Consider the following 27,766-nt stretch of genomic DNA (forward strand, 5'->3'; position numbering starts at 1 on the left):
TTGCAGATTTTATTTTTTGGGCTCCCAAATCACTGCAGATGGTGACTGCAAACATGAAATTAAAAGATACTTACTCCTTGGAAGGAAAGTTATGACCAACTTAGACAGCATATTCAAAAGCAGAGACATTACTTTGCCAACAAGGGTCTGTCTAGTCAAGGCTATGGTTTTTCTAGTAGTTACGTACGGATGTGAGAGTTGGACTATAAAGAAAGCTGAGCACCAAAGAACTGATGCTTTTGAACTGTGGTGTTGGAGAAGACTCTTGAGAGTCCCTTGGATTGCAAGGAGATCCAACCAGTCCATCCTAAAGGAAATCAGTTCTGAATATTCACTGGAAGTACTGATGCTGAAATTGAAACTAATTCTTTGGCCACCTGATGAGAAGAACTGGCTCATTTGAAAAGACCTGATTGATTGATGCTGGAAAAGATTGAAGGGGGAGGAAAAGGGGACAATAGAAAATCAGACGGTTGGATGGCATCAGTGACTCAATGAACGTGAGTTTAAGTAAACTCTGGGAGTTGGTGATGGACACGGAGGCCTGGTGTGCTGCAGTCCATGGGGTTGCAAAGAGCCAGACATGACTGAGCAACTGACCTGAACTGAAACAAATGTGCAAATAGATACAACTAAAGAGTCAACAGAGAAATTAAAATGGAATTCCTGAAAAAAATCCAATTAATCTCTCCTACCTCCCTAAAAGGGAAGGAAAAAAAAGGAAAAACAAAGCAGGGGGGAAAAAGTCCCAGTATGTAGCCAACAGAAACCTCATGGGAAAACGGTAGAGCTAAATCCAACCATGCAAACATTATTAAACTGAACTTCCAAGTTAAAGGCCGAGACTGTTAAACCTGCACTGCTAGACAAGGCCCAACTATGAAGAGACACACTTTAAATACAAAAACATCAAAAACTATAAAACACTGCTGACCTAATAGAGAGAAAATATAAACAGCAGAAACCATATTTGTGGATAGGAACATTCAATATCAATATCAAATCTACCAAAACTGATCTATAAATTGACTGCACTCTCAGTCATAATCCCAATAGGCCTCTTCTGCAGAGGTTGACGAACTGATTTCTAAATTTTATACTGGAATGCAAAGGATCTAGGATATTTAAAACAATTCTGCAAAAGAAAAGCAAAGCTGAAGTCTTAACATACCCGATTTTAAAGCTTAGAGCTAGAGTAATCCAGACAAGATGGTATTACGATGACAGATAAAGAGGCCAAAGCAACAGAACAGCGAGCCCAGATATAAACCTATGCTTACTGGGAAATCGATCTTTGAATTAGTGCCTCTATAGGTAACAAATCAATTGGGGAAATAAGTCTTTGCAACAAACAATGTGGGAACAATCAAACACTTCTACAGTGAGAAAATGAGCCTCCGTCCTTCACACAGTATATAAAACTTAATTTGAGACAATTCTAAATATAAAATCTAAATCCATGAAGCATGTAGGAGAATACTGTCTGTATAACCTGGGAGTGAGTAAAATTTCTTAGACAAGATTCAGAAAGTAACTGCCATGAAAAAAAGAAAACACAACACTAACAAGGTAGACTTCACCAGAATTTAAAATTCGATTCATTAAAAGATCCCATACAGAATATTAAATTAGGCTGACTACAGACTGAGAGAAATTATTTCCAAAACATATCTGCAAAAAGGCTTACAACCAGAATAGAGGAAGAATTCTTATAACTCAATAATAAAAAGATAAAAAATAAATAAAACAATGTGGGGAAAAGATATGAACAGACACTTAAGAAAAATATACAGTTAACCCTTGAACAATCTGGGGGCTGGGGTACCAGCCCCCACCTAGTTGAAAATCCTTGTATGACTTTACAGTGGGGCCTATGGGTATGCCATTCTGTATCTTCATTCAACCCATCATGGACTGTGTTGTACCATAGTACTGTATTTACTGAAAAAGATTCAAATGTAAGTGGCCCCACAAAGCTCAATCCTGTGTTGCTAAAGGTTCAACTGTACGAACAACCCATGAGCACAAGCAAAATTGCTCGATATTATTAAACATCAGGAAAACACAAGTCAAAACCAGAATGAAATACCCACCAGAAATGAAGACAACTTTCAACACCAAGAGTTGGCAGAGATGTGCAGCAACTGGAATTCTCCTACACTGCTGACTGAACGTAAAAATGGTACAGCCCTTTAAGAAAAGGTCTAGCAGTGTCTTATGAAACTAAGCAAGTCACCTTCTGAGCCAGCAATTCCGCTCCTCGTTATCAGCTCCCAAAGAAATGCAAACATATGTCTACAAAAAGACGTGTCCAAGTGCTCACTACAGCTTATTCACAGTAGTAAAATAACCGAAACAACTGACAGACAAAGGGGAAAACTGATATGTCTATAACGACGCTTCATATCAGGAAGGCACCAGAATCTTGAGGAAGAAGGAAAGAAAGTATAGTTTGAAAATAATCTCTCCAGGTGATTCTGACAAACACCACCTAGAAGAAAGATATTCACGTTAGAAATAATTAACTAACAAATGAGTTTTTAGAGAATAATTTATATGAAAACATTTGCTGATGAAAAGTTAAGGTCAAGAGTTGACCATCAAGATGCATTTCTAACAGTTCTACTATGGAAATTACAGAGCAGGATTGTGGGTATAGGAAGGGAGGGTATGGTTTTTTCATACATTTAGCCCAGAATCAAAGGATAACTTTGATATTACTTTGCTATGACTTACATGGTTTTCTTGTGAAACATATTTACTTTTTCAAATACAACTTTATTTGACCAACGTTAGTATTTGTTTATTAGTGGCTGAGTCCACACAAACTGCTAATGCCCTAAAGCCTAAATGTGTGGTTAGAAGGTGGAAGATTTTGTTACTCTAACCTATAATTTACCATAAAGAACTGATCATAGAAAAGTGAAAGTGTTCGTTGCTCAGTCATGTCTGACTCTTTGTAACCCCATGGACTTGTAGTCTACTAGGCTCCTCTGTCCATAAGTTTCTCTAGGCAAGAATACTGGAGTGGGTAGCCACTCCTTTCTCCAGAGGATCTTCTCAACCCAGTAATCAAAACCAGGTCTCCTGCACTGCAGGCAGATTCTTCACCATCTAAGCTACCACAGAAACTCACTGATTGTAACTATTCACCAAAATAGCTTCCATCCGTGAGGTCCGCAAATGTCCACAAACATAACTGTTAGGAAATCACTTTCAATTAACAAAATACCTAATACATCACAGAAATAGTATTAAAAATCTTGACATTTTTTCCAAGACCATCTAAAATACTACATAATTTCAAATAATACATGTTCATACCAAGAAGAGTATGCCCTATGTGAAATGTGAGTAGCATCTATAGGAGCGAAAATCAAATATCAACCATTACACAGATGCATTAAAAGAAAAAATTTCAAAAGCAATTTTACATGATAATTTCAATTTACATGGTAATTTTAAGTCCAGGAGAGAAATAGCAGTATTCTTAACACTGTCCGCAGACAGATTGAGAGTCTACTACAGTTAATCAGTAAATGCATTGCCAGATTTCCAATAATACTATGTGTGAAAATTTGAACGCCATGTCCATCTTCCATAAATAATTTTATAATAATTTTAAATTCAGATTTAAAATTTCCCAAATCATCATCATCCTGCAACAAAGGCTTATTCAGGGAAGGAAATGAAACGATGTGAAGTCAAACAACAAGCACTGTGGCTCTAATGCTACCTCCTACCTTACTGGTTATTCATACTTATGTCGTCTAGGTTTTCTTTTACACATAAATCTAATCCCTTTCAAGACACACATACACACTTACAGCTCTAACTATAGTGGTGATGAACAGTGAAATAAGATTTTCTGCTTACTAGTAGAAATATTAGCCCTAAAAGGTTTTTAGTTTGCAAGCAAATATGATTATCAAGACCAAACCGAAAACTCGGTGGTGAACAGTGTGTGTGTGCGCATCGGGTGCTAAGGACACAGCCTGTGCACTGACCTTGTATGCCTGCACGAGCACGTGGATGACGCCGGGGGCCCCATGGCACCAGTGCACCAGTCGGTCTGTCTCATTGCTTAGTGACGACGGATAATTCCCAGATCGGAATCTTTTGTGGCGCATATAGTCAATACTAGGTTTCACCATTTCTGTCAAGGTTTCTTGGTCCACTTTTGCTGCTGGCTTTTAAACAAATAAAAAATTTAATTAATTTTTCCATAAGTTTTTTTTTTCTTTTCTAACCTATAATGCAGCTAATATAGTTAAGCATCAATTACCTGGAATACTGAGGAACATATAAAACTGGAATTAATTTACCTCTCTGGTTACTTAAGGCCTGGGCAGACTTTTGCATCAATGCTTGCTGAGGCTGCAGATGAAGCTGAAGGCTGTCTGCTGGGGATTCCCTCTTGCTCAGGGGAGGCCTTCAACTGACTGGACAAAGCCCACCCACAGTGCAGAGAACAGACTTCTTTACCAGAAGTCAACCTGTTTAAATGTAAACATCACCTATACACCCTCACAGAAATACCCAGAATAATGTCTGACTAAATGTCTGGGCACCACAGCACAGTCAAGTTAACACATAAATTTACAGCTGGGGACTCTCATATACCTATATCTACAAATCTTTTATCTGAGCTATTTCTGCAAGAGACTTCAATTCCCTATGTGAGGCGGTGAGGCACTGCAGCTGGGCTGGGGGAAGGTGCTGGAGAGAGGCTGGCTGTGGCCACAGCGAGGTCTCCTTGCTGACCGTGGGAATAGTCATGAAGCCCCACCTTCAGTTCTGTGCTTCACTTCCAGTCTCATCTACACCAGGCTTTCTGGAGTTAAAAAAAACTGGTTTACTCTTTCAGTCTACTTCCTGTTATCTCTAGTCACCTCACTGTGCAGGGTGATCCCTGCAGAGGCCCAGGTGGGCTCCACAGAGATTTTCAAAGATGCCCTCCTGTGGCCCAGACTCACTCTCCACCTGCATACATGTCTGGCACTGCCTTTGAGGGCACCTTAAATTCCAGAGTGCAGGGCCTAAATTCCAGGCTTGCTTCCTGCTGGCATCCTCTTCCGCAGGCAGCTTGTGCAACCATCCTGTCCTCTCAGGTCGCCGACGGTTTCTTTGTTCCTTCATCTGTTCTCAGTCTACATCCTTGTCTAGCGGGGCTACCGAAGTCTCCAAGTCTCATCAAAGAAGCTGGGTGTCAGTTTTCTGTTTCCCTTGATGTTTTGACATGATGTTCAAGAAGAACTGTTCTTTATTCTTCATTGTAAAAGTGGAGTTCGGTTCAACTGATATTTTGAAAGTTTTTGTGTATGCTGTTCTGTTAGCCATTCAAATGAAACCACACAGGAGCCCCTGCATGGTCAGGCTGGCACCACTGGGGAGAGGCGTGCACGGCCAGCTTCACGAGACCAGCTCTGGCACATCATTGCTTAGTGATCAGGAAGAAAATGCTGACATCAATTAGTATCCTTTACAAAACAGTGTCTCTATGTTTGTCACTTTAAAAGTAGGTGAGTTGAAAATTTTATGATTTGTGATTCTCTCAAGGAACCCCCTAATCTCTAGCAAAATTAAACTAAACACCTAAGACTAAATTATTGGTGATTTTCTTATGATTATGTTCCCCCTAAAGGTTTTACCACTTTTAAAAAAGGTTCAAAGGCCACTGTTATAAATGTTTTTCTGAGAAAATAGAGAAAAAAAGACAATCTACCAACTGTCTAGAACAAAACTGCCATTTTAAAATGAGACATGGAATTCTGGCTGCTTGGGAACATGTCTGAACTAAGACAAAATTCACAAGTTGGAATACATAGGTGTTTTACTTTCTACAATGATAACCAAATATACTGAATCACCAGAGAAAGGAGTTCTAGTCCTGGGCAAATAGGAATTTTCTATTTTCCTTTAGTGAGTACCAGCATGATGAAAAAGATAAAAATAAAAAAGAAATTAGTAAGTAAAAATTTTAAAAAGGAATATACGGGCTTTTAATTAAAAAGATCTAAATTCTAATCCATGTTCCTTGACATACTAGCCTTGTAATTTTGAATAAGTTTATGAAGTACTCTGTTATGGGTGTGGTAGAATAAAAAAAGGCTTAATTGGGACAAAAAAAAAAAGCACAGACAGACCTTATTTTATTGTTCTTCGTTTTATTGTGCTGCTCTTGTGTTTTTAAAAAACTGAAGGTTTGTGGCAACTCTGAATCAAGCAAGTCTATTGGCACCACTTTTTCCAACAGGATTTACTCATTTTGTTTCTCTGTGAAACATTTTGGTAATTCTCATGATATCAAACTTTTTCATTGTTATTATATTTGATATAGTGATATACAATCAGTGACCTGTGATGTAACTACTGCAAGAAGATTACCACTCACTGAAGGTTCAGATGATAGTTGAGCATTTTTTAGCAATAAAGTATTTTAAAATTCAAGTATGTACATGTTTTTAAGGACATAATAGTACTGCATGCTTTAAATAGACTACACTATAATGCAAACATAACTTTCACATGCACTGGAAAGCCAGAAAAATGTATGACTTCCTTCATTGTGACATTTGCTTTACTGCAGCAGTGTGGAACTGAACCTTCGATGGTGCTGAGGTCTGCCCAGAGAGGAGGGACTCACAGGCCATAAGGCTGGAAGCGGGCTGAAGCAGTACTTGGTGCAAGGTCTTAGACTATCTGATGGAAGAGTCAGTACGTGATTCAGCAGACAGGGGTGATTCAGCAGACAGGGGTGATTCAGAGACAAGAGCATAACCACAATAATAAACTAGTTAAAAATTTTCAACACAACTGATACCAAGTTGGGGTTATTTGAATATGAAAAAGCCTCTGCCCTAGTCTGCATTCTAGAAGCCTTTTCTGCTTCTTGAAGGTTTTCCCCAATTAAGAGAGCAGGGAAAAATGGACAGAAATAAAGTGTGGGCCATAGACACCTTGTCCAGTACAAAAGTGCACACACAAGGACTCTCTCTCAGGAGGTCCCTGCTGGAGGATCCATGATTCTTATTTCATTTCAGCCTGCTTGGTTTGTGGTGAAATTTCAGTTCCCATTCTCAGTTCAATCTATTATTTTATAATGTGGGTACGGCACTGGTATTACAGACTGTCACTCACCTGCATTAACATGTAGTAGATCCCGGCCATGCCATGGGCTGCTCCAACATACTGCTTCCTGTGCCACTGATACAGCAGGGGACAGCGCTCTACCTTCCTCTCTTCCCTGGACAGAGCTTTGCCCGATTCAATGATAGCACTGACTACCTACACAGATGATGAGACAGGTAAGTCTAGAAAACTTACATCTAATCTGTTTTAGTTTAATTAACAATAACAGCATGTCTTTATATACATAGATCACTTAATCTGAAAATCATTATATACATAGATCACTTAATCTGAAAATCTTTAATCTTTAATACACAGATTACTTAATCTGGAAAGATAAGCACCGTTATCTTTATTAAGCAATAAATACAGTCAGGGAGAAATCAGAAGACAATCTCAGAGTAGAAAAAGATATTAAGAAGTACAACCAAGAGATCAAAAGGCCTTTGTATGGACAGTTTACTAGAACCTAGGAAAACTTCTTATAAAAACTATCCTGGACTACTTAGACTCAATGCTGTTGCTGCTGCTGCTAAGTCGCTTCAGCCGTGTCCGACTCTGTGCGACCCCAGAGATGGCAGCCCACCAGGCTCCCCCGTCCCTGGGATTCTCCAGGCAAGAACACTGGAGTGGGTTACCATTTCCTTCTCCAGTGCGTGAAAGTGAAAAGTCAAAGTGAAGTCGCTCAGTCGTGTCCGACTCTTAGTGACCCCATGGACTGCAGCCCATCAGGCTCCTCCATCCATGGGATTTTCCAGGCAAGAGTACTGGAGTGGGGTGCCACTGCCTTCTCCGACTTAGACTCAATATTTTCCCCCAAAAGGCAAGTACAGTTGGCCCTCCATATCTGCTGCGGGTTTCATACCCGTGGATTCAACCAACCTCTGAAAAAAATAATGGGGAAAATATATTCCAGAAAGTTCCAAGAAGCAAAACTTGAACTGGTTGCATGGGGACAACTGTTTACATAGCATTTTACATATATACATACCATATGGTGTTAGGTATGAAAAGTAATCTAGAGATGATTTAAAGTACACAGGAGGATATGCATAGCTTACATGCAAATACTACATCACTTGATTAAGACTTCAGCATCCTGTCATTTTGGTATCCAGAGGGGGTCCTGGAATCAATCCCCAGCAGGTACTAAGGGATAACTGTACATCCACCAATGCTGGAGGAACTGGCTTTATTTATGAAAGATTATAGCAATGAGGTTTGCTGCAGGATTTTAGAATGACTATGTGGCAAAGCAGTATGTAACTGTTTCCTCATATCCTGTCTCCCCTCATACTTTTGGTAACAGGGCTCCAAGTTTTGTGAGACATATCGCCTCAGAGATACAGACAGGGGGACACAGTCATCTGACAGAGTTCTAGAAGTAGGATGTGCGCACAAGTGAGGTGGGCAACTTCTGGTTCCTCCACGTCCTCACCACCCCCTGGGCTGGGGGCTCTCAGTGCCGTGCAGATAAGGGCATGGCCCAGGGATAAGGCAGAACAAGAGAGAAGCTGGTCCCTAGCCATATTCACCTATCAGTTCAATTCACCATATTGCCTATCAGTTCAAATATCTCATGAAAGAGAAATAAACATTCCCTCTTCTTTAAGCTACTGTTTGGTTCTAGTAAAAACAGCTGACTTAATACAAACTTAAATAAAAAAAAAATTCCCAGAAGAAAAAATAAAAGAGCTATTTATTAATTTTATGAGAGGCCTTAGGAAATTACTCTTACCTAGAGGCAGAGTCCAGCTACTACTATAACTCTATGCTAGCAGGCAGGCTGCCTGATGGAAAGGAGAGGACTCCCCAACCCACAGCCCCACAGTACCTCTTTGATAGCTGACTCACACACAGCGCCTGGACCTATCTCCGTGTTCACGTAGAGTAAGGCGTACAGATAACCTGCCCGTCCATAAAGCAGCTCATCAGGAAGGTCTGAATCTCGACAGACGACGGTTCTCTGAAGTTGCAAAAGTCTACCCAACAAGAAAAATTCTGTTTTCCCAGAGAATGCCTAAAATACCTCTTCCTGAAACTGTAAGTAACCCTATCAGTTTAGGAATTATCTGTTATTATTTTTCATTTAAAAGTGATTTTTTAAAATATCAAAAAAGAGGAGAAACAACAAAAACTTCCACTACAAAACCAAACAAAAGCTTCTCTCTCAGATATCAAAATTAATAACAACACATCTTGCAGTTCAAAAGTTCTACATTTACTAATATATCTAAACTTTATAGGAATATATACATATAAGAGAATTTACTCAGTTTTGAAACCCAGAATTAAAAGAAAGTGATTAGAAATTTTAATAAAAATCTTACTAAAATGTAGCCAAAGCTTGAGAATTAGCTTGAGTCACCCCATCTGTAACTAACATTAACTGATCAGCACATGCCAGACACTTCACTAGACCATGGCAGTGAGCTCTGATTCAAAAGAGAATATAAACCAATATATGCAATAAAAGCTTACATTCTCTATATTTCATAACAACTGAACCACAGAATAACTCAGTGATTATAGCGAATCTAAGGCATATAAGCTAATTTTCATGCACTGAAGGCAACCAAACATTACTTAGGAAAAAACATGTTTACTCTCTTCCCTCAAATTAAGACAAACACATGCTTGGAGAGAAAAGGAGCAAACAATCCCAATATTGAGACCAATCAGGCTCAAGATTAATTTTTAAACTTTTTTCTATTTGGAGAGAACTATTTGCAAGAGCAGGTGAATTAAAAGAGAAAGTTATTTTCATTTTTTGAGTTTCTTTCAACATCAATACTGAGAATTTGGAAAAAAACACTTCCAGTAGTAAAAACTCACTTTGTGATGCATTCCTGGGACTCACAATCACTTTTGAGTTTATGATATACAACAGCTCCAACGGCCAGGGGCCCAGCATCTCCACAGAGGAAAGTGACCCTTCGGCCATTCAGATTCCGAAGTGTTCTCTTTACGTAATCCAAGGATCGGAGCAAATAGGACTGGTCACATGTGACCCGGTACAACTGCAGGTACAAAAGGGCTATGCCTGGAATAGTCCCCCACCCCCACAAAAGAAGACAAACATTATAGCCTTTCCTTTTTATCATCAGGACATTAATTCACAATTACATGAAACTCCTACATAAAGTCTTCACTTCTGAAGGGGTAACATTAAAAAAAATCATATATGATTTGTTTCTTAAAATGAGGGGGAAAAAAACCCAGGGTAGAAAAAAATTTAGACAAGTTTAAACGCTGCCAATTGCTCTAACACAATGATTCAGTAACTCCTAGATAATGGAAATGTAAGACTTCCCATTCATTCCCCTTCAATTTTCATTTGTCTCAAGGTTGTACATATTTTTCTTTGCTAACTTAGGTCCTTTTTGTCTTAATTCTCATATAATCATGTCCTCCTCCTATATCTTATGCCAAATTACATGATTGCTTTTCTGAATTTTATACCCTCTTCTTTCCAATACCTATTTCTCACAATTTTTCAATTTTCTTTAAGTGACCAACCAACCAGTTATCCAGCTCATCATTTATGGAAGAGCCACATGATGCACTTTAAGGTAGTGAATTCACAAGACATAGCTTATCACCTATCCAACTTTCCTATGTTAGACTAAAAAACAGATCTGTTTACTCAAGGGAACCAGAGAGGTGTCTTTTTCTGAAAATCGAAGGAGGATGAGCTATATGGCTTCTAAGGAAGCACGCTATTATTCCTGGGCTCAGGAAGTCAGTGTGACAGCTAAATAATACATCAATTTGTATAAATAAATACTTAATGAAATATACTCAGGAAAAAGTATTTTTGAAAAAATGATATGCTGGTCAAAAGGCCAAAAAAAAAAATCTATTAATGTTTGAATTGAGGTTCACTAATATTCTGTTCTTTATCAGATACCCTACTTTCACGTTTTATTTTTCATTTTGCTTTTTAAATTTCTCAAAATAGGTAGCTTCTTTCTTCTTTAATTTTGCTATTCAAGGTATACTACTTCCCTTTGAGATTAACTCTTAACACCCACATATATTTTTTGAGAAGTCCTTCTCTCATTATCCTTGTGTCAAACAGATACAAACGGAGCGCATTAACAAGCCCTAAAAAGATCCTTCCCTATGATTCAATTATGATTTCGAGTGTGTGTTTTCTGTATTCAAAAACTGAAATTATAAACATATAGAAAACAAGTTCAATACCAACAAATTTCAAATATAATAATCACTATAAAAGGTTCACCAATACTTCCTTACTGACTCAGAAACCCCTAAAAAAGGGATGATGATCTGGCCAACCTATGAACCTAAAAATCTATGGTTCTATATATTCAAAGCTTAAGTATTTTAAAGTAAATGATGACAGGCAAAGTATAAAAGAAGAAGTCATCATGATATTCTGCCCCTGAATACTTCAGTATGAAAATCTAAAACACAAACCTCTTCTTAGAAGCCAAATTAAAAACCGTAACTATTAAAATTAATAATTAGTAAGATTGAGTTTATTTTTTTCTTTTTAGTAAATCTTTATATCAGTTTCGGCACTAGTATTAACCTTGCTTCATAAAACAATGAAAAGTATTCCTTATTTTCCTGTTCTCTGAAACAGTGTAAGAGTAGCAATGATATTCCCTGCTCTTTAGAAAACAAAAACACTGACTCTTTTACTGTTTAAAAAAACTCCAGTTTTATGGAGGTGCAATTGACAAAAAATGTCCTTTTCATTATAGAGGACTGGAATGCAAAGGTAGGAAGTCAAGAGATACCTGGAGTCACAGACAAATTTGAAGCAGGGCAAAGGCTAATAGAGTTCTGCCAAGAGAACACACTGTTCATGGCAAACACCCTCCTCCAACAACACAAGAGAAGCCTCTACACATGGACATCAGCAGATGGTCAACACCAAAATCAGATCGATGATATTCTTTGCAGCCAAAGATGGAGAAGCTCTATACACTCAGCAAAAACAAGACCGGGAGCTGACTGTGGCTCAGATCATGAACTCCTTACTGCCAAATTCAGACTGAAACTGAAGAAAGGAGGGAAAACCACTACACCATTCAGGTATGACGTAAATCAAATCCCTTATGATTATAGAGTGGAAGTGAGAAATAGATTTAAGGGGCTAGATTTGATAGACAGAGTGCCTGGTGAACTATGAATGGAGGTTTGTGACAGTGTACAGGAGACAGGGATCAAGATCATCCCCAAGAAAAAGAAATGCAAAAAAGCAAAATGGCTGTCTGAGGAGGACTTAGAAACAGCTGAAAAAGAAGAGAAGTGAAAAGCAACGGAGAAAAGGAAAGATATAAACATTTGAATGCAGAGTTCCAAAAAATAGCAAGGAGAGATAGAAAGCCTTCCTCAGTGATCACTGCAAAGAAATAAAGGAAAATAACAGAATAGGAAAGACTGGAGATTTCGTCAAGAAAATTATACCAAGGGAACACTTCATGCAAAGATGGGCTCAGTAAAGGACAGAAATGGTATGGACCCAACAGACGCAGAAGGTATTAAGAAGAGGCGGCAAGAATACACAGAAGAACTGTACAAAAAAGATTTTCATGACTCAGATAATACAATGGTGTGATCTGTCACCTAGAGCCAGACATCCTGGAATGTGAAGTCAAGTGAGCCTTAGGAAGCATCACTACGAACATAGCTAGTGGAGGTGACAGAATTCCACTTGAGCTATTTCAAATCCTGAAAGATGATGCTGTGAAAGTGCTGCACTCAATATGCCAGCAAATTTGGAAAACTCAGCAGTGGCCACAGGACTGGAAAAGGTTAGTTTTCATTCTAATCCTAAAGAAAGGCAGTGCCAAAGAATGTTCAAACTACCACACAATTGTACTCCTCTCACATGCTAGTAAAGTAATGTTCAAAATTCTCCAAGCCAGGCTTCAGCAATACTTGAACCGTGAACTTCCAGATGTTCAAGATGCTTTTAGAAAAGGCAGAGGAACAAGAGATCAAATTTCTAACATCTGATGGATCACTGACAAAGCAAGAGAGTGCCAGAAAAACATCTATTTCTGCTTTATTGACTATGCCAAAGCTTTTGACAGTGTGGATCACAATAAACTGTGGAAAATTCTTCAAGAGATGGGAATACCAGACCACCTGACCTACCTCTTGAGACACCTATATGCAGGTCAGGAAGCAACAGTTAGAACTGGACATGGAACAACAGATTGGTTCCAAATAGGAAAAGGAGTACGTCAAGGCTGTATATTGTCACCCTGCTTATTTAACTTCTATGCAGAGTACATCATGAGAAATGCTGGGCTGGAAGAAGCACAAGCTGGAATCAAGATTGCTGGGAGAAATATCAATAACCTCAGATGTGCAGATGACACCACCCTTATGGCAGAAAGTGAAGAGGAACTAAAAAGCCTCTTGACGAAAGTGAAAGAGGAGAGTGAAAAAGTTGGCTTAAAGCTCAACATTCAGAAAATGAAGATCATGGCATCTGGTCCCATCACTTCATGGGAAATAGATGGGGAAACAGTGGAAGCAGTGTCAGACTTTATTTTGGGGGGCTCCAAAATCACTGCAGATGGTGATTGCAGCCATGAAATTAAAAGACGCTTACTCCTTAGAAGGGAAGTTATGACCAACCTAGACAGAGTACTAAAAAGCAGAGACATTACTTTGCCAACAAAGGTCTGTCTATTCAAGGCTATGGTCTTTCCTGTGGTCATGTATGGATGTGAGAATTGGACTGTGAAGAAAGCTGAGCGCCAAAGAATTGATGCTTTTGAACTCTGGTGTTGGAGGAGACTCTTGAGAGTCCCTTGGTCTGCAAGGAGATCCAACCAGTCCATCCTAAAGGAGATCAGTCCTGGGTGTTTATTGGAGGGACTGATGTGAAGCTGAAACTTTAATACTTTGACCACCTGACGTGAAGACCTGACTCATTGGAAAAGACCCTGATGCTGGGAGGGATTGTGGACAGGAGGAGGAGGGGACGACAGAGAATGAGATGGCTGGATGGCATCACTGACACAATGGACATGGGTTTGGGTGGACTCTGGGAGTTGGTGATGGACAGGGAGACCTGGCGTGATGCGGTTCATGGGGTTGCAAAGAGTCGGACATGACTGAGTGACTGAACTGAACTTGTATGTAAATAGTTTTTTGTTTCCTGCTTCATAAATTCTCTTTCATTTTATACAGTTTTATTATAATGTGTCTCCGTAAAGTCCTGAGTTGAATCTCTTTGGGAAAGTACAGACATCTTGAACTCTTAATTTCCATCTCTCTTCCCAGATTTTGAAAATTATCAGCCATTATTTCTTTAAATAAGCTTTTGCTTTCCCCTGCACCCTTTTACCTTCTATGACTCCTATAATGCATTAGTTGTTTTCTTGATGACATCCCTTAATTCATGTAGGCTTTCTTTACTTTTATTACTTTACCTTTATTACTTTTATTTTTTTACTTTTACTAAGAGAGTGGGTGTCCTCTCTTTTTTTACTTTTTTCTCCTCTAACTGGTTAATTACAAACGACCTGCTTCAAAGTTCATAGGTTACTTATTTCTTGTTGATTCATTCTGCTGCTGCTGCTTCTTATGTCATTGGTCGGTAGTCTTCAGCTCTAGGCTTCCTTTTTGGTTCTATTACGCATTGTTTTCCTGAACTGTTTTGTTTATGCATTGTTTTGTACTGTTTCCCTGATTTCATTACAATGTCTTTCTCCGTTTTCTTGTAGTTCATGAGCTTCTTCAAAAACACTGATTTGAATTCTTTCTCAGAGAAACCATAACCTCATTTCTTTAGGGGTGGTTACTGGACAGTTATTTTATTATAAAATTCTGAAGTGTAAGCGGTATTACGTTCCCTTGATTTTTCATGTTTCTTGAAGTCGTGTGTTGCTGTTCCAGCATGTGAAGATGCAGTCACTCCTTCAGTCTTTATTGACAGCCTTCAGGAATGAAATGCCTTCGGTCAGCCTCACGAGGGATTCTCAGGCTTTCTCAGAACGTCTCTATGGACATGCCTCCTCCACACTTTTTGTTCCCTGTTAGGGGAGAATTCTTAAGACTGTATGCCTCTCCTGATTCCATAAAGTCAGGCTGAGTGTTGAGTCTCCTGTTTGCTTTTCCTAGGGTAGCTGAGGGCTGCTCAAGTGTGTATGCTTTCTCCCAATCCTGCTGGGTGAGCCCGCTTTCTGCCCATGCTGAATGTCCACAAAGGTCGCACACACTGCCCTCAGGGGCACACATAAGGTGGGTCAGTGTGTGAGTGTGGAATGCAGCATGTTGGAGGCCCAAGGTTATGGTTATGGGCCAATATGGGGGGATCCACAGGTGGTGTCCCCAGTGACTCACGGGTAGGCTTCCTGAGGGAGTCTGCAAAGTGGTTAGTGGAACTGTGTCCCCTGTTGAATTCTGAGCCCTGGCTGCTATGCTCTCCACCTCTCCTTGCCCCTCAGGTATGCAGATCACCTCCGTATTCTGAAAGGGGTGAGAAAGAAGTGGGTGTCCTCAGTAGTTTCACACAGAGTTGTGGAAGCTGGGCACTCACTCACATGTTCTCACTTTCCTCTGCGGGAGAAATCACAGGCCAAGCGTCTCTCTCTTGGCACTGAGCTGTTGAGGATGACGTGACAGGTGATGTGGGCATTTTCCTCTTACCCTTTTCAATGTGTCCAATCTCAGTCCTATATATATATATATATATATATATTTTTTTTTTTTTGCTTCAGTGATATCGTGTGTAACTCCTCCATTGGACTCTTGGGTCCCAGAAAGGTACTCTCATTTGTGTGCAATTATCAAAATCAGTATTCTTTGGGTGGAAGAGGGAAACAGTACAGAACTCATGTTACAGCATTTTTATGTCATTCTCCTTGGGATTTCCTGTTCTTTAACTAAAGTTTGGTAAAATTTCCCAGTGAAATTTTTGGCCAGGTAGTTGATGACATTCTCAAATTTTTATTTGGAATTATATGTATTTACACATTGTATCTCTTCCAGCATCGGGTTTGGTAGATTATGTATTCAGGTAATTGTCCATTTCAGTTATATTGTGAAATAAATTTATGTAGTGAAAAGTGGTCATGCTATTCCTAAAATTTCCTGTTTTAAGGTTTCCCAATTTTATTGATGTTTCTATGCCTGGTTCTCCTATCTGCAAAACTCTGTTCCTCATCAGTGTTGCTCTATGCTTATGTCCCTGTTTCCTTGAATCGCATCTTAGCTAGTCTTCTAATATAGGAGTCAGCAAATTTTTCTTCCCATAAAAAACCTAGATAATAAACTCTAGGTTAGGTCTTGAGGACTACACTCAGTCTCTGTTGGGTATTCTTTTATTTCAAAATTCTTAGGAATATAAATAAAAGCCCTTTTTGGTAACAGGCCTGTGAAAAAACAGGCTGTATCCGAGATTTGGCCCATGAGCCACTGTTTGTAAGCTACTACACTAGCAGAGTCCTCTGCATTGCTCTAAATAAAAATACTTTCTAGGTTCTTCTTATATCTTTTGTTATACTTTATATGTTAGGAGGGTGGTAACCTAGCTGGATTTAAAATCTTATTTTTAACTCCTTGAAAAGCTTCTAGGGTGCTGGTGAACTTCTGAACATGGCCACTTAGAGGTTTAATACCAAGGTGATTTCCTCCCTGTTGATACTTCTCTCATATACCTCCTCCTTAACTACTGACATCCCACACCACAGTAGTACATGTGACAACTGATGAACTGATACTGACGCATCATTTTCACCAAAAGCCCACAGTTTATACTGCCATACGCTGTTGGTGTTATACATTCTATGGGTTGGGACAAGTGTATAACAAGATGTATCCAGCACTACAGACGATCCAGAGCAGTTTCACTGTCCTAAATATCCTCTGTGCTCTGCCTGTTCATCTGTCCTCCACCTCTAAATTCACTGAAACCAGCAACCACTTCTACTGTCTTCATAGTTACATATTTCCCAGAATACCATATAATTGAAATCTTATAGTAGGTAGCCTTTTCAAAGTGTCTTCTAGAAAAACTAGAAAGTTTTAAGTTTCTTCCATGTCTCTTTCTGGCACACCTCCTTTTAATGCTGAATAATACTTCACTGTTTAGATGCGCCATTTATTTATCGACTTACTCACTGAAAGACATCTTGGCTACTTCAAACTTGTGGCAACTATGAATACAGTTTGCTATAAAGACTCATGTGCAGCTTTTTGGTGGGCCTAAGTTTTCACTTCATTTGGGTAATAAAGAGCACAATTACTGGAACATATAGTAAGAGTCATGTTTAGTTTTGTAAAAAATTGCCACACCATCTTCTAGTATGGCTGACTATTTTGCATTTCCATTAGCAGTAAATCAGAGTTCTGGTTGTTCCACACTGTCACCAGCATTTGGTACTGTCAGTGTTTTGAAATTTGGCAATTCCCTAATGACATGAGATGTTGAACATCTTTTCATATGTTTGCATATGGCTTACTTGCCATCTGTGCATCTTTTGGGGTGAGGTGTCTGCTCATGCATTCTGTCTATTCTATAAGAGGGTTCTTCATTTCCTTATTATTGGGTTTTAAGAGTGTTTTTGTTTATGCTTGGTAAAAATCCTGTATCAGGTATGTCCTTTGCAGTTTTTAAAAAATTTATTTATTTTTTTAGTTGAAGGATAATTGCTTTACAGAATTTTGTTGTTTTCTGTCAAAGCTCAACATGAATCAGCCATAGGATTTCTTTCCGGTCAGTGGCTTATCTTCTCATTGCTTTTCACAGGGTAGTTTTTCAAAAAGCCTTATCATTTACAGGGATCTCTCTCTCTCTCTCTCTCTCTCTCTCTCTCTCTCTCTTTTTTTTTTCCAAATTAAAGCTTTGTGGCACCCTGAATTGAGTAAATCTGTTAGAGTTATTTTTCCAGTAGGATTTGCTCATGTTGTTTCTCAGTATCACATTTTGGCAATTCTCACAATATTTCAAACTCTCTACCAACAATAGGATAAAGACTCACTAAATGCTTATGTTAGCATTTTTTTCACCAATATTTTAAAATTAAGGTATGTACATTGCTTTTTTTTTTTTTTTTTGACATGATACTGTTACAAACTTAACAGACTACACATAACTTTTATATGCACTGAGAAACCAAAAATTTATATGACTCATTTTATTGTGAAACTTGCTTTACTGTGGTAGTCAAGAACTGAACCTACAATATTCTCAGGGTTTTGGCTGTACTTCTTTCACAGATCACATCTTCAGTGTTGTATGTAAAAAGTCAGTTCCACACCAAAGGCCATCTAGGTTTTCTCCTATGTTATCTTGAGGAGTCTTATATTTTATGTTCAAGTCCATAATCTATTTTGCTAATTTTTTTTTTTTTTTTTGCTAATTCTTTTGAAAGGTATCTAGATTCCTTCTGTTGCATGCGGATGCCCAGGTGCTCTAGAAACCATCTGTTGAAATGACCATCTTTGCTACACTGCATTGCCTTTGACCCTCTGTTAAATATGGGTAACTATATTTCTGTGGCTCAATGTCTGGGCTCTCTTCTGTCCTTTCACCAGTACTACACTGGTTGATTATTGCAGCTTATGAGTCTTATAGTCTTAAAAGTCTTGTAAAACTTAAAGTTAGATAGTGTTAGTTCTCCATCTGTTCTTTTCCTTCAATATTGAGTAGAATATTCTGAGTTTCTTTCCTCTCAATATAAACTTTAGAATCAGTTTGTTGATATTCACAGAATAACTTGTTGGAATTTTGATTGGGACTGCATTGAATCTATAGCTCAAACTGGGAAGAAATGACATCTTGACAATATTGAGTTTTCCTATCAAAGAAAATGAAATACCTCACTTTAGTTCTCCTTTTAGTATCTTTAATAAAGAGCTTTGTAGATGACCTCGCACAGATTTCTGTATATATTTTGATAGATTTGTACCTCAGTATTTTGGGGGGATGCTAATGTAAATGATATTATGTTCTTTAAATTTCACTTATTCATTGCTGGTATATAAAAAAACAACTTGTAAACTTACTTCATATCCCACAACTTTTCTCTAATTGCTTATTAGTTCCAGAAAATTTTTTTGTTGTTGATTCTGATTTTCTACATAGAATGGCTATGACATCTGCAAAGGCAGTTTTATCTCTTCCTTCCAAATTTGCATACCTTTTATTTCCTTTTTGTGTCTTATTACATCAGCTAGAACTTCAAGTATGACGCTGAAAGCAGTGGTGAGCAACATTTTTACCGTGTTTAGCAGGTAAGTTTTAAATATTTTACCATTAAATATGACATAGTTTTTTTGTGATGTTCTTAACCAAGTTGAGGATGTTCCCCTCTATTCCTAGTTCACTGAGATGTTTAAGTCACAAATAGGCACTGGATTTTGCCAAATGCTTTCTCTGTATTTTACGATGTGATTTTTTTTTTTTAAATTTAATCCCACTCCACTTTCAAATATCACTATAGCACTTCATGGGTAGAGCAAGTATCTTATAATAACAAAATGTTCCTAAAGTCATCTTCCTTTCTGTTGTATCTTACTATTGTTCATTTTACTTATACATAACATATACACGGTAGTATGGTCATGCTCAAAATTCTTCAAGTTAGGCTTCAGCAATATATGAATCAAGAACTTCCAGATGTTCAAGATGGGTTTAGAAGAGACAGGGGAACCACAGATCAAATTGCCAGCATTCACTGGCTCATGGAGAGGGTAAGGGAATTCCAGAAAAACATCTACTTCTGCTTCATTAACTAAACTAAAGACTCTGTATGGATCACAAAAATCTGGAAAATTCTTAGAGATGGGACCTCCTTACCTGTCTCCTGTCTCACTTCTTGCAGGTTAATAAGCAACAGTTAGAACTGAACATGGGAAAATGGTTCAAAATTGGGAAAAGAGGACAACAAGGCTATATATTGTCACTTTGCTTACTTAACTTATATGCAGAGTACATCATGTGAAATGCCAGACTGGAAGAATCGAAAGCTAGAACCAAGACTGCTGGGAGAAATATCAACAACCTCAGATGTGCAGATGATCCCACTCCAATGGCATAAAGTACAGAGGAACTGAAGAGCTTCTTGATAAGGGTGAGAGAGTGAAAACGCTGGCTTGAAAAAGTATTAAAAAAACTAAACTCATGGCATCTGGTCCCAACACTTCATGGCAAATAGAAGGAGGGAAAGTGGAAGCAGTGACAGATTTTATTTTTTTGGGCTCCAGAATCACCAGTGTGAATGGTGACTGCAGTCATGAAATTAAAAGGTACTTGCTCCTTTGAAGGAAAGCTATGACAAACCTAGGCAACATATTAAAAACCAGAGGCATCACTTTGCTGACAAAGGCCCATATAGTTAAAGCTATGGTTTTTCCAGCAGTCACGCACAGACATGAGAGTTGGACCATAAAGAATGTTGAGCACTGAAGAATCAATAATCAGTGCTTTCAAATTGTGGTGCTAGAGAAGACTCACGAGAGTCCCCTGGACTGCAAGGAAATCAAACCTGTCAATCCTAAAGCAAATCAATTCTCAATATTCATAGGAAGGACTGATGCTGAAGCTCCAATACTTTGGCCACCTGACATAAATGAATCATTGGAAATGACTCTGATGCTGGGAAAGGTTGAAGGCAAAAGGAGAAGGGAGCAGCAGAGAACGAGATGGTTAGATAATACCACTGACTCAGTGGACAGGAATCTGAGCAAACTCCAGGAGACAGTGGAGGACAGAGGCGGCTGGCGTGCTGCAGTCCACTGGGTCACAAAGAGTTGGACACAACAACATATACATAATCATATATATACATGTGCGTATATATTAACATACATATATGCTTATGTAACAAATATATTCATTGCTGTTATTTGAATATATATAACTGCAAAAGTAACTGCAGTTGGTGCAAAAAAGTGGGGTTCAAAAGTGCTTGGTTCAAAAATAACTGAGGTTCACTGATCCAAAAGTCAACCACAATTACTTTTGAACCTCAGTTACTTTTGCAACAACTAGCAATTACTTTTGCTCCAACAGCAATTACTTTTGCACCAACCTAATAATTTGATCTGCTAGATCATTTGAGAATATGAAAAATAAAAGTTTTAATTTCATCTTCACTTATTCATACACTAAATCTCTTCCTTATTTTAAATGCAGATCCAAGTAACTCCTGGTGACTCAGATGGTAAAGAATCTGCGTGCAATGAGGGAGACCTGGGTTCAGTCCCTGACTTGGGAAGATCTCCCAAAGGAGGGCATGGCTACCCACTCCAGTATTCTTGCCCGGAGAATCCCACTGGACAAAGAAGTCCACGGGGTCTCAAAGAGTCAGACAAATCTGAGTGACTAAGCACAGCAACAAGCAGCTAACTAATACCATTTTCCTTCTCACAAAGACTTGCTTTACCATTTCTTGAAAACTGAGTCAAATGGCAACAAATATCCTTGATTTTTGTTTGAGAAAGTTTTTATACCTCCTTCACTTTTAAGGATAATTTGAAAGAGTACAAAATTCTAGGGTCTTTTTTTTAAACTCTCAACACTTGAAATATTTCACTCCACTCTTACCTTGCTTACATTGTTGCTGAAAAGAAGTCTGGTGTAATTCTGATCCTTGCTTCTCTATAACAGGGCAGTTTTTTCCTTTATGTTCTTCCAAGAGTTTAAAAAATATATATTATTGGAGTCTAGTTGATTTACAGTGTTGTGTTTGTTTCAGGTGTAAAGCAAAGTAAATCAGTTATACATATACATATTTCCAGTTATTTTTCAACTATTTTCCCATTTAGGTCTTTACGGAGTATTGAATAGGGTTTCCTAGACTATATGTGTGCTCAGTTGCTCAGTTGTGTCCAGTTCTTTGTGACCCCATGGACTTGTGGCCTGTCAGGCTCCCCTGTCCATGGGATCTCCCAGGCAAGAATGGTGGAGTGGATTGCCATTTTCTTTTTCAGGCGATCTTCCTGACCCAGGGATTGAACCCGCATCTCCTTCATTGGTAGAGGGATGCTTTACCACTGAGCCACCTGGGAGGCCCTGTGCTATACAGTAGGTGACTATTAGTCATCTGTACTAGTGTGTATGTGTCAATCCCATTCTCCCAAATTATCTTTCCCTCCCTGCTTTCCCCACTAGTAACTGTAAGTTTGTTTTCTACATCTGTGACTCTCTATTTCGTAAATAAGTTCACATACCCATTTTTAAGATTCCACATATAAGAGATATACAATACTTGTCTTTTTCTGTCTGACTTACATCACTCAGTACGACAATCTCTAGGTCCATATGTTCCTGCAAATGGCATTATTTCATTCTTTTTCATGGCTGAGTAAATTACATTGTATACTGCCTCCAGGCTCCTCTGTCCACAGAATTCTCCAGGCAAGAATACTGGAGTGGGCAGTCATTCCCTTCTCCAGGTGATTTTCCTGACCCAGGGATCAAACCTGGGTCTCCCACATTGCAGGCAGATTCTTTTACTGTCTGAGCTACCAAGGAAGCCCAGCTATGCCCCACGTCTTCTTTACCCACTCCTCTGTAGTGGACATTTAGGTTGATTCTGTGTCCTGGCTATTATAAAGAGGGCTGTGATGAACACTGGGATGCATGTATCTCTTTCAAGACTTTTTTTACCTTTGGTTTTTGAAGTTTGGATATTAAACGCCTAGATGCAGGTTTTTGTTCTTTGTTTTTGGTATTTATCCTGTTTGGTATTCTCTGAGCTTCCTAGACCTGTGGTTTAGTGCATATTAATTTGGAAAAATCCTTAGTCATTATGGCTTCAAATATTGCTTCTGATCCCTTCTCTGTTTCTTTTCTTTCTGGTATTCCCATTTCACAAATGTTAAACCTTTTGTCATTGTTTCCCATTTCTTGAATATTTTGTTTTCTTTTTTTTCAGTTTTGTAAGTTTCTTCTGCTGTATCTTTAAGCTAAGGATTCTCTCCTTAGCTGTGTCTAGTAGAGAATTCTTCATCTGTTACCATGTATTTGATTTCTAGCATTTGTGTTCAATTCTTAGAATTTACATCTCTCTGCTTACATTATCCATGGGTTCCTTCAAGTTGTCTACCTTTCATTAAAACCCTTAGCATATCATCACAGTATTTAAAAACTCCTGGTCCAATAACTCCAACATTCCTTCCATATCTCGTTCTGGTTCTGACGTTTGTTTAGTCACCTCAAACTGGCTTGGTTTTGCCCTTCAGTATGTCTAGCAATTTTTCTGTTGGAAGGCAGACAAAGCACTGGGTAAGAGAAACTGCACCAAGTAGTCTTAGGGCAACGGAGCGGCCAGGAGTGCAGGAGTGGGGGCGCTCCATGGTCCTATGAGCAGGTCTCAGTGTTTCAGTGAACATGTGCCCTGGGCCACGAGCTCCATCAGACTCCTCAGCGTCTTCCCCACCTTAGGTTGAACAGGATGCCGAGGGAGCTGGAGTCGGCTACTACACTTTCCCCAGGTAGCTTCTGATCCAGTAGGTTAGGCTCTGGTAAAATAATTTCTCCTGAAGGCTGGCCTTGTTAAGAACAGAATGCCCTGAAATATCTTTAAATGGTTCCTTTGCCCCTCAACCCCACGAGAAGCATGCAGGGATTTTTCTCCAATAATCACAGTGAGGACCTGGGATAACTGCTGAAGTTAATGTCACAAAAGTGTGGAAGCCTCCCTATGATTGGGTCCTCCTGGAGTTTTCTCTTTCTCATATTTGCCTACAGTGAGTTTCTAGCATTAATCAATTGCAGTTTAGGTTCCTGTGGTGATTTCCCTTTGGAGGTCTCTGCTCTAGTAAATCGTGATTTTCTGAATCTCCCTGAATATTGCTCCTATTTTAGGTGTAGCTATTTGTCACGTAACCCCAATTTTCTGATGGATCCAGAAAACTGGGGTTACATGACAAATAGAAAAGTTGTTGATTCTTTAGTTTGTTCAGTTTTTAACTTTTTAGGACAAAGTGGTGACTTTTATTAGTAACTCCTTACAAGTCAGGCAGAAACTGGAAAGTTTTTCTTCGATTTAGGTTTTTTTTTTGTTTCATTTTTCCTTGTATGTATTCCTATATTTTCATTTCTTTCTTCAACTCCTTGCAATTTGGTCCTCATTTCTGATGTGATTTTGTCTTTTCCTTGAATTTCTTTTCTGAGTTCTGGCAATTCTTATTTTACATCATCTTACTGCCTGACCCTCTCTCCTCAGAGTCCCATTATTTCTGCACTGTGAATATATTGCATAATTAAGTTACAGAGTTAATGCTGAAAAGAGCTGCACTTTTTCTCCATCTTGTAGTAGAATTTTCTTGCTGTTTTCTTCTGCTGAAAAACTCTGATTTTTTATTTTTTCTAATATTACGTAAATAATTGATCTTTTCCTTAAATTTGAAACAGATGGGTTTTTCTGGATCAAATATTAATAGGAAGATTCTCTAGAAGAGGAAGATGGTGAGAGTGGCTTCCATCGGAAAGGCATCTTCTTTTTAGGTGAGGAACAGTTTACTTAATAAATGATGACTTTGGTGGCCAGCTTTCCTTTGACTCTCATCTTTTTTGTTTCAGAAGGCACCTACCATTGATGTTGCCCTCCTTCCTACACATTAGCAGTGTCACCAGGAATGCGGATTCTGCTTTCTAAGTTAATCCTCTTTTCCAGAATAGTGCTTTGTTAGGAAGTCTATAAAACCTATGTTCCCCATATAATCAGATATCTTTCTTCTCTGCTTTGTCCAGCATTACTTGCCCACTTTTCACTCAGATATGCCCTCAAAGTTTCCCCTCAGTGTGTGTCTCCCTCCTCTGGGAATAATCACTTGCGGGGAGTGACAGGACAGATTCCGCCACCCCTGGATCCTTTGTCTTTCTTCCCCTGGTCTACCGACGCTCTTTCCATAGTCATTCTGGATGGTATTTGTTTTTAACCCTGTATTATTTGTGTATATTCTCTATCTCATATTTTGCTAAAGAGATACATTTTGAATGGTTCAATTATTCTTCTTATATTGTACAGTTTTAGGAGACAAGACAGGGAGGTGTGGGTCTCAGTGGATTCCATACTGCTACATGAACCCCAAAGCCCTAAATATTATTTGAAATCATTCAAGCCAAATACTTCCATGATAATTCTCAGTGATCCCCCAAAATGACAACAATTTGGGATTTTTAAAAAACAATGATTCTTAGAATTATACCCTCTGAGTTCCTGATATAACTGTCCTGGAATGGAGTCTCTGTTTATTATAAAGCTCTCCAGATAATTCCGATGCATAGCCAATTTGGGGCCTAACAATAATGGAGTTAAAACCTCTTTTCAACAAGAAGAAATGCTTCAAGTAAAAGACTTCATAGAGGGAAACCTGTACTACTAATAACTGATTTTTCCTTTCAAAATAACTGTATTCTTTGTATTTTACCTCAAGTTAGCCAAAATTATTTAACTTTATATTTAGGATAAATTTCTTTGGCTCTGTAAGGGAACTAGCTCCATCTCTGTCTAGGTATAAAAGTTTGAAAAATTCAATTCTATTGTCACACAACAGGCAAATAATAAATAAAGCATAACATAAGGGAGTACACATATAAACACAAATAAAGAGATCATGGCCATCATCCTTGGGTGTCACTTGAAAAACAAGTACCAGTTCCTGGCGACCACAACATTACACTTGTGTCCATGCTGTTTACTGATTAAACTATAAAAATTTAGCAAGAAAAGACTACACATTTACATGTGAATTAGGATTAACAATAATCACACTGTGTTTCTAATCCCTCAAAACAAGGTCTGTCCAGCAAAACAGACACAGATGTAAACAACAGACTTTTGGACTCTGCGGGAGAAGGCAAGGGTGGGATGATTTGAGAGAATAGCACTGAAACATGTATATTATCATATGTGAAACAGATTGCCAGTCGAGGTTCGATGCATGAGACAGGGTGCTCAGGGCTGGTGCACTGGGATGACCCTGAGGGATGGGATGGGGAGGGAAGTAGGAGAGGGGTTCAGGATGGGGGACACATGTACACCCAGGGCTGATTCATGTGAATGTATGGCAAAAACCACTGCAATATTGTAATTAGTCTCCAATTAAAATAAATAATTAAAAAACAACAACAACAACAACAAAAACACACCAAAGTCTGTCTCATTTCTATTCCCTAGATAGCTATTATAAAGTATGACACCATGGTAAAATAATAAAAAGAATATAAAGATTAGTTAACGCAAACTGATTTTGAAATTAAAATTTTTGATGTGAAGTGTTACAACTGGTTGCTTAATTATAATTATCAAAATAAAAATCTTTATGAGTACAAATGATTTAAATGAGTACAAATAGAAGGTTAAATCACTGATAACTTTAAGGCCAGAAAAGTCACGCAAATTTGGCTTGTCGCAAAGAACAAAGACATAGAAGCAAACAAAGAAAAAAAGACCTTAGAGCAAGTCTCTTCTCATTATATATTTTAAAAAATCAGACATATATTAGGTCAGGTAATTAATGTTATAAAAATGACATACTGACTTCATATGACGTTTAAACTTCAAGCAGAAAGAATTTCTTTAGAAATAAAACTACAGGCCTGGAAGGAACATGTGGCCCAGAATGGAAGCAGTTGGAGCTCAGGACAGGTAGGCAAGTGTTTAAGAATATTAATGTCCAGGAGATTTTCAAATGGCAGATGATTAAGATGGGGAGATCACCTTTCCCCCAACAAGTTCAGTTCAGTTCAGTCACTCAGTCGTGTCCGACTCTTTGCGACCCCATGAATCGCAGCACGCCAGGCCTCCCTGTCCATCACCATCTCCCAGAGTTCACTCAGACTCATGTCCATCGAGTCCGTGATGCCATCCAGCCATCTCATCCTCCGTCGTCCCCTTCTTCTCCTGCCCCCAATCCCTCCCAGCATCAGAGTCTTTTCCAATGAGTCAACTCTTCGCATGAGGTGGCCAAAGTACTGGAGCTTCAGCTTTAGCATCATTCCTTCCAAAGAAATCCCAGGGTTGATTTTCCTCAGAATGGACTGGTTGGATCTCCTTGCAGTCCAAGGGACTCTCAAGAGTCTTCTCCAACACCACAGTTCAAAAGCATCAATTCTTCGGCGCTCAGCCTTCTTCACAGTCCAACTCTCACATCCATATATGACCACAGGAAAAACCATAGCCTTGACTAGATGGACCTTAGTCGGCAAAGTAATATCTCTGCTTTTGAATATGCTATCTAGGTTGGTCATAACTTTTCTTCCAAGGAGTAAGTGTCTTTTAATTTCATGGCTACAGTCACCATCTCCAGTGATTTTGGAGCCCAAAAAAATTGACACTGTTGCCACTGTTTCCCCATCTATTTCTCATGAAGTGATGGGACCAGATGATCTTAGTATTCTGAATGTTGAGCTATAAGCCCACTTTTTCACTCTTCTCTTTCACTTTCATCAAGAGGCTTTTTAGCTCCTCTTCACTTTCTGCCATAAGGGTGGTGTCATCTGCATATCTGAGGTTATTGATATTTTTCCCGGCAATCTTGATTCCAGCTTGTGCTTCTTCCAGCCCAGCGTTTCTCATGATGTACTCTGCATAGAAGTTAAATAAGCAGGGTGACAATATACAGCCTTGACATACTCCTTTTCCTATTTGGAACCAGTCTGTTGTTCCATGTCCAGTTCTAACTG

The 27,766-nt window shown here is 38.7% G+C and overlaps 1 protein-coding gene across 2 annotated transcripts in view; it reads right to left on the reverse strand.

Moving 5' to 3' along the window:
- The window catches only part of LANCL2 (LanC like glutathione S-transferase 2), an 83,390-nt gene that overhangs the window by 26,510 nt on the left and 29,114 nt on the right, over window positions 1-27,766 (reverse strand). For both annotated transcript variants that reach the window (XM_027957925.3, XM_060402042.1), the window contains exons 3-6: window positions 9,967-10,174; window positions 8,966-9,113; window positions 7,141-7,287; window positions 4,008-4,190 (exon numbers count right to left, since the gene is read on the reverse strand). In XM_027957925.3, the coding sequence (XP_027813726.2) occupies window positions 4,008-4,190; window positions 7,141-7,287; window positions 8,966-9,113; window positions 9,967-10,174 (686 nt within the window). The remainder of the gene's footprint in view (window positions 1-4,007; window positions 4,191-7,140; window positions 7,288-8,965; window positions 9,114-9,966; window positions 10,175-27,766) is intronic.

The sequence above is a fragment of the Ovis aries genome, chromosome 19 (genome assembly GCF_016772045.2).
Source record: "Ovis aries strain OAR_USU_Benz2616 breed Rambouillet chromosome 19, ARS-UI_Ramb_v3.0, whole genome shotgun sequence".
In the NCBI taxonomy this organism is placed as follows: domain Eukaryota; kingdom Metazoa; phylum Chordata; class Mammalia; order Artiodactyla; family Bovidae; genus Ovis; species Ovis aries.